Genomic DNA, 15138 nt, shown 5'->3' on the forward strand with positions numbered 1-15138 from the left:
GAAGAAAGCTGAACTCCCCCTGGCGTTAAAGAGGGCAAAGAAGTCACACAAGGCTCTGATCCACAGATCATTTATGAATCCTGCATCACTGACTCACCAGCACTAGCAGGCACACGCTGACAATTTTCCGCTAAAATTAAATCAGTAACAGATCATTCTTAGTCAGGTACCCAAAACTGTAAAGAAACATGTCTGTGAGACTAAAACAATCTGCATTTCCAGTTCTCAAGACAGACTACAACTAGCTACGCCCAAAACATACAGCTGAAATACTCCCCCATAATGAGTTTTTCCATTTGTCTCAGATGGAAATACAGATTAATACAGGTCAGACTGCAACTTTTCAAGTCAATACTTGGTGGTGAAGCTGGAGACAGGGGCAGAGGGTACCAATGCTTAGACTCTGCAGTTATTTGATTGAATAGCCCAGGTCCAAGACCAGGGCAAGTATCTTGTCCTCAGCTGACAATGGAAGAATGGGGCTCAGATGGAAAAAAGAGCCTGAAAAAACAATTGTGGCAGTGGAGAGCAGCAGTGCTGTTTTAGATCAGTCCCCTTCAGCAGGATGATGGGGCTAAAGGCCAGCAACTTGCTGAAACCCTTTTCCTACCATGCTCTCAACACTGGCCACAGCTGCACCATCACAGGCAACACAGGATTGAGATCACCTCAAAGTCGATGACCAGCCTGGTCTCTGGTCAGGTGTGGTACTGGACACATGCACAGGGGCACCTAAAGCACCTCTGTCATTACCTGAAATGAAGGGGACACTTTGCAAGCCATCCCCAGCACAGCTGAGGCTGCAGCAGCCTCCTGCACGTCTGTGTCACCACAACCATTCTTCCCTACCTCAGGCAGAGAGCAGGACAGTAATAAATATTCAGAAAACCACAGCAAATTCTTGAGATGCAGTTCGTCTCCCAACTTCATTGAAAGCTTCAGGGGCACCAATAAAAACCCGGGCGAGTGATGATACACTGTAATTTCTATTTTAAACAGACATTCTCTGGGCAACAGCAAATTTATGTAATCTCCTCCTAGGCTACAGTCTGAGCAACTTGCTTTACAAACAAAGTAGTACCCAGTAAAGTAGCAACCACCCAGGTCCAGAGAGTTCCTGGTTTGCAATTCATGAAGCAATTCCACCTATCTGAGGGAGGATTTATAGGCTGCTTACTTTTTTTAACTTCATTGTCTTTGGTAATTAACACACATTAAATGTGGGCATGACCACTTAAGGTGGAGACAGAAGAACTGAAAGTCAACCACTTACTACAGTGGAAGAATAATTTAGTTCAACACAGGAAGGATTTTACCTGCTCAAAAGGTACATGTTTAACAGCTTACTGATTTCCATGAAATTTAGACAGCCATCAGAAATTTTAGGTAATTTCTGATTACAAAAGATTATCACCATTTCAAGCTCAAAGTTACATTTTGCTCAAATATTATTTACTACACAACCACAATATCCTGCTTGCTTTTCTTTGTTTTCGTGTTACATTTCAAGGGCCACTTGCACTGTGCATTTTGTGGTTTCCTGCACAATATACCGATACGATACACTAATTTCCAATTAGGATGCTGATGTTCAAGGCTGATATGACTCAGGCCTTACTTAATCTAACAAAGTAGCCTTTCCAGAAATTAATTAAACTCTAACCTTTGAATCAGCAATATCCTCAACAAAAGTCTGTAGGAAAGGGGGAAAAAAAAAACAAACACCCAACAGATAGTCCTCTTTCTCAGAATGAATCCACACAGCACTAGACAGAACCAGCCTGGAAACTGTTTGATTATTAAGCCAAGTTGGCCAATAAAAATACCATTTAGCAACTTTATATGGACATCCTAAAGAGTGCACAGATAAAGGCAAAGGAATGCTGACAGTCAAACGCACCATGCAGAAGGAGGGGGAGGGAAAAAAAAAGCAGCAAGCATTTATCATACCAAACCAAAGCACATCCAGCAGGCAGGAGGAACGCCTTTGAAACAGCCAAGCACAACTATTCAGGGCATCAGGCACACACAAGATTTTTCTGACAAGAAAGATTAATGAACCTTCAGGGTAAACAGACAAGAGTAGCAGAGCTGGCATGTGAACTTGCATGCTTGATGACACACACCTTTTTAGCCAGTCGTAAGCAAAAATAAAAACTAACATAAGACTTGCTCAAGCGTCTCATGCGCGGACACGCTGCAGGACAAGAAGCAAAAGCAGAACCCTAAATCCCTGAACCACAAATGACAGCGGATATTCTGCAGTTGCTTGCTGCAGTCTCATTTGACAAGATGCTGTAGATGTTTATCCAGTGGATATTATGAATTCACCAGCTACACAATAGGCCACCCTGGAAGTTCCCTCTATGCTAGGAACATGGAAATCCTGCAAAGGAGGACAAGCTGTGAGCCAGGAAATGCAAAAGGAACGTAAGAGTCATTCTAACACTGCAGGCTCATCTAGCCCCACATCCCACCTTCAGCACAGCACCCAGAGATGGAGCAGGGTTAATACAGCCAGCCCTTTCTTCCTTGCAGTATCTTCCTGGTTTCTGGTGTTCAGTGTCCAGATTGTATCTACACTGAGCTGCCCAGTCATGACCAATGCTCATTAACGCTTTTGTGGGGTCTCCTTCCGAATTTGCTTGTACTGTGGCAATCAGAACCACAATTTACACGTGCCTTGCTTTAGCGTTGACAGTCTGGCCCTTTGCCTGCCTCCTGCCTCTCCCCTTGCACAAAGTCCCCTTAGCTCCACTTGTTTTGGTACCCAGGAGTTCAACACCAAGGGTTCCTGCCCTGCTTGCCCCTACCAACAGGGCAGCAACACTACAGGAACACTGCACACCAATTCAACTACTAATTCTACCACCATACCACAGAGCTTCACTGTCATCATGTCGTTTTTATGTTTTTCCTCCTTTTACAATGTGCCCCCAACTCAAGGGGATTTCTTTGCCCCCCCTTTTTCTCCTTCCCTACCTCTTTCTTGTGGGAAAGCCAAAGAGCTGCCTCAGAGCCAAGCTGGCTGCAGGAAAATTTCACTGCTCATTTACTATATGAACATTTGTCTGAGTCCTACTCTCCACAGACTTCTGAAGATGGTCTGTTCTACAGTGGTGACACTTCGTTGCTAACAGGCACTAACAGAAATAACCCTCATTTACAATGGTTTCCACTCAGAAGAGAGGGAGATGCATTTAAATCCCCAAAGCCTACAGTCTCACTTTGAATCAAGGACACAAAACAAGCCAGCAGACACAAACACTTCTAGTTGCTAACTTCACTCTGTGCACTTGGGTTTCTTTTGCATAGTCTTCATCCACTTGATCTCACCTAATCTAAACCATGTTATAAACTTTGATTTTTAATACAAATTAATCAGTGAAGAAATTATGGACCTCCAATGGAAAGCTGAAAAAAGAAGTACCCTGTGAAAATAATTTCTTCCTGTATTTCCACTTCTCTAGCATGTACTCGAAACACTCAGGATTATCTTAGTCACATCTGTCCAGCTCAGAAAATCTCAGCCCTCTCTGTGTAAGTAAAAAATACAGGCTTCTTCTGGTTTCAACCTGTTTTAAGTCAATTTGGACAACAGGTTTTATAGCTCTGTAAGAGTAGCTTTGTGTGTAATATTTACTTGAGTTTCAGATAACTAAAAAGAATGGTCCTGGGTGAGGGTGCTGACAAGGGATGCAGAAGAGCGGAGTATGACTCCTGACCCCACATAGCAGCTCCCTTAGATGCCCTCAGGTTAAATCCCTTCCTTCACATTTCTGCAATAGGAAACTGGAAGAAGCAAGTCCCACTCCCACCTGTGGCTGCTCACCCAGTGCCTACACAGGGCAGGGAAGGAGATGGGATCAAAGCTGACTGTACCTTCCACACTGGTCACAAACATGGCACCAAGCTGGGACAGGAAGAATCTCACGCTCCAGTGCTTGCTGTCTAGTATCAGGGACACATAATAAATCCTTGGTAGGAAGCAAATGGGAGAAAAAAAATTGCTCTTTTCCATACCTCTTTAGGAAAATAAAAAGTATATTCTCTTAAAAAAATGTGTCTTACTCCTACAAAAACAGCTAATCATGTCAAACTTACAGTATTTCTCAAGCTTCTGACTGCTACCTAAAATGTGGTCTTTTAGGACTACAGATTAGAGGAAGCTAATTGGAAAATTTCTACACATTGACAGTAACATTCACACAAACATCAAATCCTGTAAAATCACAGGCAAAAAATTCTCTGTCATAATTAAAGGAATCTCAAATAGATATGGATAATGGGATAAAGTAAAAAAATTATGTGGACTAGAAGGAAAAAGCCTTCCCGGTATTTTCATACTTCTTACTACACTCTGAGGAACTTCTGAGCACTCCCTTTTTTCACAGATATTGGAAGATTTATGGGAGAACAAAATGCATTCTAGGGGCTTCCAGTAGGAGTTGTGCACAGGCTACAATCTAGCAAGTTCACAATCCCACTTGAATTTCATCCAGATGTTAGCAACAGAAGAAAGGATTACAAAAAGAATAGAAAACAGCCTCTTGGTTAAAAGACAACTGAGATTCTAGCTTCCTAGGGACAACAGAAGTCAGATGCTCTACTTACGCAGAGGTGCCCTGTCATCTGAAGCAAGATTCATAGTCAGCTTTGGGATGGTGTGGTTTGGAGAGAGGGTTGTTTATCCTGGGCTGCCAAGTGAAGACAGAGCTGCCAAACATATGGGGAAATTGCTTCTAGCACAATTAATGGCTTCAGCTGAGACACCAGAACCTACTCAGAGCTGTCTTCAAAGTCAGGCAGGAGACAAATTCCTTCTCCAAAGATCAAGTGCACCACAAGAACCAAAAACACCAAAAGCCACTTTCAGAAATGGGAAAGACAAATTAGCTTTGTTAGCCATTTCATTTTTTAAGCCATTCAAACCCAAGAACAGACTGGAAAGGGGTCAAGGAGCAGTATGGCACCCCACAACGATTAGAGAACAAGGATGCATGGGTGGGTAGGCAGGCACCAGGGAGCACCTGGTACTCAAAGTCTCAATGACACAAAGGCACTGCTGTGTCTGTGATCTCAGGCAAGGGTGGAGCATTTGTCGACATGTCCACCAGCAGCAGAGCTTCTACACATGCCCAGGGCCTGGTCAGTGATGGAAGTTACTGTCCGGAAAAGAGGCAGTTCATAGCACAGGACAAAGCAAAAATATCCTCATAAACAGAGCTATAATTAAACCAGAAGCACACCCAGCCAGAGCTGGTCACTCATTCTTCTCTACACTTCATTTAGGCAAATAAAGAATTGTTCCAGGAAAAGTACAAACATCCAGGCAGTTGTGACCCCATAAAAACTCAATTACGTAGGAGTTAACGTCAATATAAAACAGCTTTTTTCATTTACTGTAAATCTCAGTGTTTAAAACTGGGTTCTCTGGCTATAGAAGATTAGACAACCAAATTTGAACTTTAGACTTTTTAAGGGAGGCAAAGGTTCTCTTTTGCCTTCTGCTGTAAGCAATTCCATCTCCTACCCAAACAATTAGCAATGCACTCCAAAGAGTCCTCTTCAGCTGTTCCTTGCCCAGTGCTTCCTGCACCTTTCTTTGGAGAAGCAATCAGAGCATATCTACAGTTGAGCTGAGGCAGGACAACACCCAACAGATTTTAAATGCAGCACCATTTAAAATGTACCAGTTTATGCATATGTATCTTGGACCTGGATATATGCCTTGGCACCCTGGGGTTGAAATTCAGGGCTTTTGTTTAGGTGTGACCCAGACTCAAACTAAATCCATCTATAGGTTTATGAGCTAATGCACCTCTACAGCAACACTCTCAGTATCACAAATTCTCTCAGATGTTAGGGGTTCTCCCTCATGGTTTGGGCTTTTGGCTTGTTTGTTTTCTGAACCATCTAGGACTGGCACTAAGGCTGACTCCTGGAAGACACCATGAAGCAGAGGTGTCCAGCCTTCCAAACCCCATCCAGCCGTACACTAAAATGTCTGCATGGCCAAGAACCACAAGTCACACACTGCAGACTGGGAGAGCTGAACAGAGCCCAGGAAAACTTTACAGGCAGATGACGGCAAGTTACTCTGAAGTACCACTAGGGGACTGGGCTGGATTTCTCACACAGCCTGCTCTCAGTGACCCTCTGCCACCAAACTTAACCTCCCTCTAGGTGAAGTAATTAACATCTGAGGTTCTGAGCCAACCCAATGCTGGTCATGAAACAAAATCATGACTTGAACAGCTCACAGTCCACATGTGGTTCTGGCACTACAAGCTAATTCCCTTGGGCAATGACTTTCAGGTTTTTGTGATTTTTGGCATTTTGTTTTTTAACAGAATGACTTTATTTCCTCACATTTATTAGCATTCAGATCTACTATACACAGTGCTTGTTTCCTCCACATTCCTCCTGCTGCAATTTCTGGAACCACCTTTCATTGCTTCAATTTCTGTCCATGTTTGAAACTGGTTTCAACCAGCCATGGTCAAACCACACCCCATATGACTGCAGACCATGGAATATGCACTGCATCAAGCTGTCTTGCTGAAGCAGTGGTTTGTAATATGGTTGCTGGTTGATTGTTTGTCTGAAAATCCCTATCCACAAGAGACACCGAAATAGTGCTAAAAGGCAGGCTAGTTCCAGAAACGTTAGGATGTTTCTGCTGCAGACTTCTGGACAGTGTAGTTCTGTTGACAGATGTGATCCCTGGCCAAAAGAGCAATGCCAGCAGCAGCTTCCAGTGCAAGGACAGCACCTTTACCAGTTTCACTGACTGAAGGTGGAGTGGTATTGAGACACCATACTAATAAGCCTATACTTTGTCCCATCAGATGAGTAATCTTTCTGAGTTCCAGTAAAGAACTCTTAATGAAGGAACTGCCCTAAGGATCAGCAAACTAAGACTGTGTTCAATTTGGCTCCAGTTTCCCAAGGAATGTGGGAAGGCAGGGGGGAAAGAGATCAGGAAAGACAAGTGTAATGACTCAGTCTTTGGAATCCAAGCAACAGATTTGACTCTAGTTACCTCATTTACAGACTGGTTCTAGAGCTGTGGCCAGAGAGCACTCATGGTTTCAAACTGGAGCAGACAAACTTGGGACTCTGCCACTGCTGAATGTCCCCAAGTCAACTTAACACTACAGCTAAGCTCACTCCATTATGCTCCCTCACAAATACTTCCCCTGCTCCTTAGTGAAAACACTGGTCTCTGGTTTCCAGCTCCAGAGTCCTCTCAGCCACCGTCCTTGTGGAGACCCCAGACCAAAGATCTCTTCCTCCAACACCACTGACCATCCCTCTAGGTCTATCCTGCAAGAAGCAAGGCTCAAGAAAAGCCACTATGCTCCACAAGTCCAGAACCCTCTTCCAGCTGTACACAAACACAGCCACTGGACCAGTCCTCCTTCCTAGCCCATGTGAAATCCTTTCAGATATCACATGAAACTCTCCACTAATTCCTCTTCTATCTCTGCTATGCAACTTGGCCTTTTCAATTTGCTATCTAGTACTTCCAGGTTTCCATAGCCCACAGCTCTGTCAGCCCTGACCTTTCTTCCATGCAGTTCTGTATATGGACATTCCTGAGCTGGTCCATTCACCACCACTGAGCAAGTCATGTGTGGAGAATGTGTGGAGGGCAGGAAGCAGAGCTGCTTCACAGTGACAAAAGGTCAGTTACTGAGTGGCAAAGAGCTAAAGTCAAGAAGGAACATTTGAACAGCAAGTTGCAAGAATCACCCAGCAAGCAGAAAACCCAAACCCTTTACTCACAATTTGGGAAATTAACCACGCCAGATGTGAATTGCTTTGTTGGTGCTAGGACAGCCAGTGTGTCTTTGTATCTCCCTTACTACAAGCCAGCCATGACTGACACACAGGCAGGGCCAGAGGGACATTCATTAATGAAGTTACCCATTTGCTAAAGTAATCCATCACAACACTCAAGAAGGGAAGTTTTATGTAACAGTTCTTGGCCAATCTATGATAAAACACAGAGAGGTTAAGGTGCAAGAGGTGTCCCTTTGCTTACAGCCAGCACAAGGTGATAAGGTGTAGGGAATGGTCTTAAACTGCTTCAATGAGATGGCTGTGGCATTGCAGCTGGGTCCAGTGCTTTGGAGTCAGCCAGTTCCTCTGCTGTGCCACAAGTATTGGTTTCAGAAACCTCAGCTGCCTCAAGGTCCCCTTCACACACCTCCTCAAGCCCACAGAACACAACTTTACTACGGAGGTTAATTTTCTGACAGAGCCTTTCAGTCCTCATCCCTTTTTAACCCATGGCAATGTTCTCACCAATAACCCACTAACAGAAACTAGACACTCCAGCTTCCCAGCCCTGCCCCTCTGCACAGCTCCCACCAGCCTCACCCCCACTTTGCTCTTCCAGGCCGGCCCAGCTTCACGTTCTTCAGGGTGTATTCTGCAAAGACACACCCCACCTTGAGGGATGAAAGGGATGATATCCAAGAAATGCCAAGGAAGCAGGAAGCAGTGTCAAGATGTAGCAGTAGACAACTCCTTGCAATAGTAAGCAGGACAAAGCCTAACACAGCACGACATCTATCTAAAAGGCAGTAAAAATCTTATTTTGCAAAGGAAAATGTGGTCACACAGGTTTTTTTTAAAAACTCATGGTATTGTGATAAGAGTTGTCTAACTTTTTCCACTGCCAAAGTAAAAAAGTTTGCACTGCTTCATGTATGCTAAAATATTTGGCCGTCAACAGATTTTCATTAAAAAAAAATCTTTTATTCCAATACAGGAAAGAATTGTGTTTCATAGGAAGATTCATCTAAATCTCACAATTGATACACCCTATTGCCACCTCCTGGGATCTGCTGTGTTTCGAGGGATAAACTGAGATGACACAGTCGCATATCCCAAGCATCTTTTGATCCTGAGAGACACAACGGTGCCAGCTTATGTGACAGGAAATACCTGGCTCCTTGGGTAGAGCCTGCAGTACTTCACTGATCTTTCTGTGGGGGTTCTATGGGTCTACCAGCTACCAGCACAGATCCAGCAGCCAGATGCACCTGAGGTCAGAGACCAAGGGAGGTCAGGGCTCCAACACCTACCAGCATTAAGAGAAATCTACCCAGGGAGGTACCCACCCAAGGGAGCATCCTACTCAGTGCATGAAGCTCAAAGAGCTGAGGCAGTATCCTGAGGCAGAAGAGGATCTCAGCAAGACAGCAGACAGCCTTCAGCTTGTTGTTAGGCCCTTTTTTGCAGCCTGGCAGAAAATGAGCCTAAGTGTGTTTTAGCATAATTTGTACATGGAGAGGTCTGATCCCCTCAAGACCCACACACAGGAGGTGCTGCAAAGTGACAGCCAAACACCAACCACAGATGTGCCTGCATAAATGCTGCCAAAGGGGGAAAAAGAAGAGAACACAGAGAAACACAGTGCTTGTTTATCCAGGAGTATGAACTAGTCTGTGAGGTCAGTGATAAAGGACCTTGCTGCACTGAACTCTGGCAACTTGTCAAGTTAGGCACTGAGCAGAGCCACACCAGCCTGCCTGTGGGAGAGATGTCACTGCCCAGCCCTCAGAGCAGCCTCTGGATACCTGCTAATTCATCCTCTGGCTATGCCCTCCAGCAGTGCCAGGGGACTTGCAGCGGTAAGAGCCCTCCCCAGTCCAAGCTGGCCCATCTGCTTCATCAGTCTGGCTTTGTGAGATGAAGGCAGGAGGCTGCACCTTAAGCTGTCTGAGATCAAGCCAGTACTTTGCCACAGGAACCTGTGTAAGCTATAACACTGCTTTAAGTCAACAGTTAAATCAGTCATACTTCATTATTTTAGAATAGTTGATAATCTGGTATCTAAATATGGAAAATTAAATATTCCTCCTTTCCTCCACCCCCCTTCCCCACTTCTATCCCTCTTCTCCCATCCCACTGCCCTCCCCGTAAGGCAAAGTATGGGATAAAATCTCATTAAATGTTCCAGGAAATACCCTCTCCTTCAGTGTACTGCAAACCCTACCTTGGTTGAGGTAGGTCAGGGTTTCCTCATGCAGTTTCACGGCAGGTGAGGTGGCTGTGCAGAGGACATACTGAAAGGGTGGCAGTTTGGCATCGTTCTCAGGAGACAGCTGCGGTTCTTCCTGCTTGAAGATCGGCAGCGCAAGGACATCTCTGCAACATACAGTTCATACACAGTCAGTTGCAAAGAGCAAAGACTGCCCCAGCTTCAATCTGCATTTGGTTCTCATGATCTGAGATAATGGGAGTGGTCTCTGGAGAAACACTGGGTTAAAATGGCTAAAAGAGGAAGAATTTGGTCTGTTTAATGTAACCAGGCAACTTCTGCCTCTAAGATATCAGCACTGCACACAAAAGAACATAGCACTGGCGAAACAGAGTACGTCTGAGAATTATGGTAAGTTTTTAAGAAATAAATCAGATTTACTTTTCAATTAAGCAGTCTTCTTGATGAGGAAAAAAACCATCAAAAATAGATTCTTCATCCTTGTGGATGTACATTTGATTAAGAATTCTCAGGTTCCCAGATGAAAGCCTTTCAGGAAAAAAAAAAAATGCAAGAAAGGGCACTTTGACAGCTGAATGTCAGATTAATAAAATGTCTTCAAGTAGCAGCCACGGGTGAGAAGCAGACACAGCTCTGGTGTAAAAAGGAGATGTTTAGGTAAATGATGGCATGAACTGCTGGATTAATTTACTCATAATACCTCCCTGAATTCTAATAAACCTCGACCCAAGGAATCACACAGCTCTTAAGTCAGCACTGGACTACCTTCGTAAATGCACACACAGGTGTGTGGCAGCAGCTTCACTAGGACTGAACACAGCCCCAGTTCCCACTTCTTTACAAAATGTTGATACTGACCTGCCTGCTGATTTAGTCCCAGACTGATCCCAACCCACACTAATCCCCAAGCAGAACTGGTATTAGCAAGGCTGAGAGCTCAACAAATGATCAGTTGATCAGTACAAAATGAGATGTCAGGAATAAGCATCCTTATCTCAGCCTGTCTCATACTGAAGAACCACATTAGCCTTTCCTATGCCACTAGCGTTGCTGATTATTGTGTCCACCTACTTAAAACATTAATACCCTTCCGAATTAGGAGGGTTATGTTGAACACGGTGACAATTCAAAGTGATTCTTTTTCTCCTCTATTTCTTCCAGATGTGTGAAGACTCGAGATTCCCTTTACACAGGCTGCAGTTCTGCTCCTTTTGACAATCCCATATACAAAATGCTTTAAGAAAAGCCATCCAGCATGCACCCTGAAAAGGGCATTAAGAATTTTTTCCTTGCCTGTTCAGTTAATGATCCACTCATAGCACCCAAAACCTTGAAGGCTACCCACGTCATCAGTGAAACAGTGCAGCAGTTTAGAGTAAACTGCTCAAGTGCCGGGTTCAAACACAGGTACTCCTATTTATGGGGAAACAATGCCAGACAGCAAACTGTGCCATTTCAGATGCAGGCAGGAGAAAAGAAACACCCATCTCTGTTTCCATTCTCTCTTCCAACCCCACGCCCTCCATATTATCACCCACTCGAAGGCATCCAGCCCCATTTGCTTCCTGGCATTACTGACATAATCACAGCTCTTGCCTAACTGCTGCCACAGAGAGGGTTTTTTTCCTTAGTGATGATTTACTACAGTAATGAAGTGACAGAAATGCCTGCAGTAGATTTCTGAAATAGACAGCATTGCTCCACACACATGCAGGATCTGATCCTGCTCCGGAGTCATCTCACTCAGCCCAGATGCCAACATTTGCTCCTAACCCGCTCATCTGCACAATGCCCTTGGAATGCCTGTGACTTTACGGATGAAACAGGTCAAAAACTCCGGCACCCAAAAACTTCTGCAGTTCGGCAGAAACAGTGCACAAAATCCGGCCAGGATTTAACAATTAGGGGTGAGGAATTTGTACACCTACTCACCTGAAACAGCTGAGGAAATGTGGGCAAGGGGAAGTCAAAATTTAAATACCATATTTCACATCAGGCTCTTTGCACCCCTACACCTGCCAGCACAGCTGTCTGATCGCTGAAGGCTGTAAGCATGGAGGAATCCATGACCCGGTTTCTGGAAAGCTTCACCATATTAAAGCTCCAACAAAGCCACACAAGTCAATCGCATTTTTATTCCTAGAGCATTTCAACTATTGGCCTGTGGTACTGTTGCTTTGGGTCAAGACCTTCTTAAACATTCGGCCCTATTACAAGTGTTTGGAACTCAGAATGAGGTCAAAAGAATTTTTAAGTATATAAGCCATCACAATATTTATTCAACTCTTCACTCAAGAGTTGCAAATCAAGTTTAGGGGAAAACAGGGTTTTACAACAGCTACTATCCTTTAAAAAAAAAAAAAAAAAGCTTAACTCCTGAAAACTCCCCCAAGTTTCACCCTTATGCTAAAGATATACAGTTCTGATCTTAAATAACAGTTAGTTTGCATACCTGGGAAAGAGAAAGCTATTTGAGAGTTCAGTCAGCTGACAGAACAGAGAGTAAAACACGTACTGGGTTTTCATAAAAAATGAATGAAGATTTACAAGAATTCTTCTGTAGAATAATCTTGCTCTAGCTACAAATACCACCGAGGTACAGCAGAACTTACACGGATGTCTCAGATACACAGAAAGCTCTTGATCTCTGCAAAATATAACTTATACAAACTTTTCTTACAGCAACTTCAAGTATTGTACTATTTCAATTTCTTGTGCAGTCAGTACAAGGGGCATGGAAAGACTTCAGAAAGCCACTGCTCAGCAGAAAAATGCCCGTTAGAAATGCATGTCTTGACACATTCTCATGGAAAATGAATCAGCCAGAAATAGCCATCTCTACATAAAAAACCAAAGGTTTTGTTCAACCAACCTTCCCTGAAACACCTGAGGGCATTGTTGCCATAAAAGTGATGTAGGGATTTTAATCCCAGATCAAACCCACCATGGTCACGGAGGCAGATGCTCACTAAAGCAGAAGCTTGTTCCTAAAACACCAACAGGTCAACTCCATACCAGCAGCCTTCCTGACAGAACAGGTATCCTTTATCCCCCAGCTAGCATCAAGCCAGCAAAAATAAGCTAATGTGTTTTCTGGCCCATTAAACAGAATTTAAATTGCGGAGTCAAGCCTCACCCAGACCTGATGATCTTGTAGCACTCCTGCTACAAATCCATGGAGTTAAGGAAGCAGCTTGAGCACCATAAACACTCTCTAATGGAAAATATGCACAAGAACCAGTGCTGATGCTCCTCTGCTTACTACCATTTTCGCTGTCCTAAACTAATCAGATTTGCAAGCGCAAAGCAAGAGGGAACAAGACTTTTGCCACATACATGTTGTGAAACTGAGTTATTGACATAGAGGGAGGAGATGAAGAATCTTATATGAAGAAGTGGAAAAGCTGTCAGAAGTCAAGAATCTCCCAGTATTGTATCATTTGATAATGGGAGATTATTATTTAGTCCAAAATAAAATTCCTTTGCAAGTACACTGATAGGCAGCAGGAATACTCAAGATAGCATGTCTCCTTGAAAGGGAAGCATTATCTGCATTCGAAGTGCTTCCCCAGACAAACTCAATGTTCTCTCAAGAGTGGTTATTTGGGGGTACATTTGAAAGTCAGGGTTCTTGGGCCACAGCCAGGTTCTCCACTGCCACAATTCAGCAAAATCCCACTCCAGCAATCGACACCAGCTGACAGCTGGCCTTTACATCTTCAGAAAGCAAATAATTCACAAGCACCCAGCAAAAAGGGAACTCCCAAAGTTGCCTGCTTTGACATCATTTGGAGGGAGGAAACACGGGTTTGTGCTACACATGTCACAGACTATTGTTTAGAAGCCCTTGTACTTAAATTAGGCACATTTAATTAAACGCAACTGTGCGGAGGCAGGAAAAAGCTGGTTTAGGCAAGTTCAGAAAGTTAAATTCTGCGCTTTTCACACATCGTCCCCAAAAAGCAGAGAAAGAAATCCCATCCCCAGAAAACTGGGTGCCTTCATAATTTGCCAACAGGAGTTTTCCGCAGACTTTTGACAGCGCTCCGCCGCTGCTGCACCTCCTCCCTTGGAGCTGCGCTACCCCAGCTCGGAGAAGAGGAAACCCGGCACAAGCAATAAAGTAACTCTGCAGAGAGCTATCTAACGAGGCGCTAAAAAAATAAAGAAGGAAAAAGAGAAAGGAAAAAAGGAAAGAGGTCTCTCAGACAGAGGGAGCGGCACTAACCCCGGGCGGCGCGGCGGGGCACCGGCAGTGCCGCCGGGGCACCTAGCGGGCGGGCGGGCGGCCGCGGGACGGGGGGCACCCGACCAAACACCCACCCCGTGTCAGGGCTGTCGCCGCCCGGGACTCACCGCAGGTAGCTGCCGGTCGAGTGCTGGTTGTAGTGCTCCGGCTGCGTGTGCCAAAACAGCATCTTGGGGGCGGCCGGCGGCGGTCCCTGCGCTGCGGAGCGGCGGCCGCGCTGCCCACCGCGGAGATGCCGGGCACGGCTACCGCCAGCTGGACTCGCGGCCCCGGCGGCTCCCGGCGCTTTTATGGCTCAGCCCCGGCGGGCGCGGGTTGGCCGGGCCGGGGCGCCGCAGCCGGGCGAGACCTCCCCCAGCCCGCCCCAGCGCCAGCCCCGGCCCCCGGCGGGCACGGGCCGCGCGTCCCCGGGGCGGAGCGCCGGCCCCGAGGGAAGGGCCTGGCCCGGAGCGGGCCGTGAGGGGCCGTGGGCAATGCCGGGGCGGCTCCGGGCGAGCCCTGGCTGTGCTGGAGCTGCTGCGTGGCCTCTGAGCTGTCTGAGTTTTAAACCGAGCCACTCAATCCGATACCAGTGTGAAAGCCCTGCTCAGGTTCCTCAGGTTCCCTGTTTTCTTTAACTGAACGACAGCTGATGGCTTTGGCTCAGTGCTGTCTCTTACACTGCCCTGCGCCTCATGTTAATGCAAGCTTTGTGTCAGGAGGTATTTTCCAAGTGAGAGGGCAAGAGGCAAAGTTTGCCAGAGGAGGTGCATGAACGAGAGAACAGCATCAGAGTCTAAACTCGCCACTAACCCATTCAAAACCCTCCTGTCTTTTCTGTCTCAACTCCCCCACATAGTACGGAGAAATCTGTTTCTTTTCCATTTCAAAT

General features: G+C 45.4%; 1 protein-coding gene across 1 annotated transcript in view; it reads right to left on the reverse strand.

Annotated features, from left to right (window-relative positions):
* The window catches only part of TFCP2L1 (transcription factor CP2 like 1), a 36089-nt gene extending 21553 nt beyond the window's left edge, over positions 1-14536 (reverse strand). The window contains exons 1-2 of the mRNA XM_048309805.1: positions 14375-14536; positions 10013-10164 (exon numbers count right to left, since the gene is read on the reverse strand). Of these exons, the coding sequence (XP_048165762.1) occupies positions 10013-10164; positions 14375-14436 (214 nt within the window). The 5' untranslated portion in view covers positions 14437-14536. The remainder of the gene's footprint in view (positions 1-10012; positions 10165-14374) is intronic.
* Between the last annotated feature and the right edge of the window lie 602 nt (positions 14537-15138).

The sequence above is a fragment of the Corvus hawaiiensis genome, chromosome 7, assembly GCF_020740725.1.
Source record: "Corvus hawaiiensis isolate bCorHaw1 chromosome 7, bCorHaw1.pri.cur, whole genome shotgun sequence".
NCBI classification, from domain to species: Eukaryota; Metazoa; Chordata; class Aves; order Passeriformes; family Corvidae; genus Corvus; species Corvus hawaiiensis.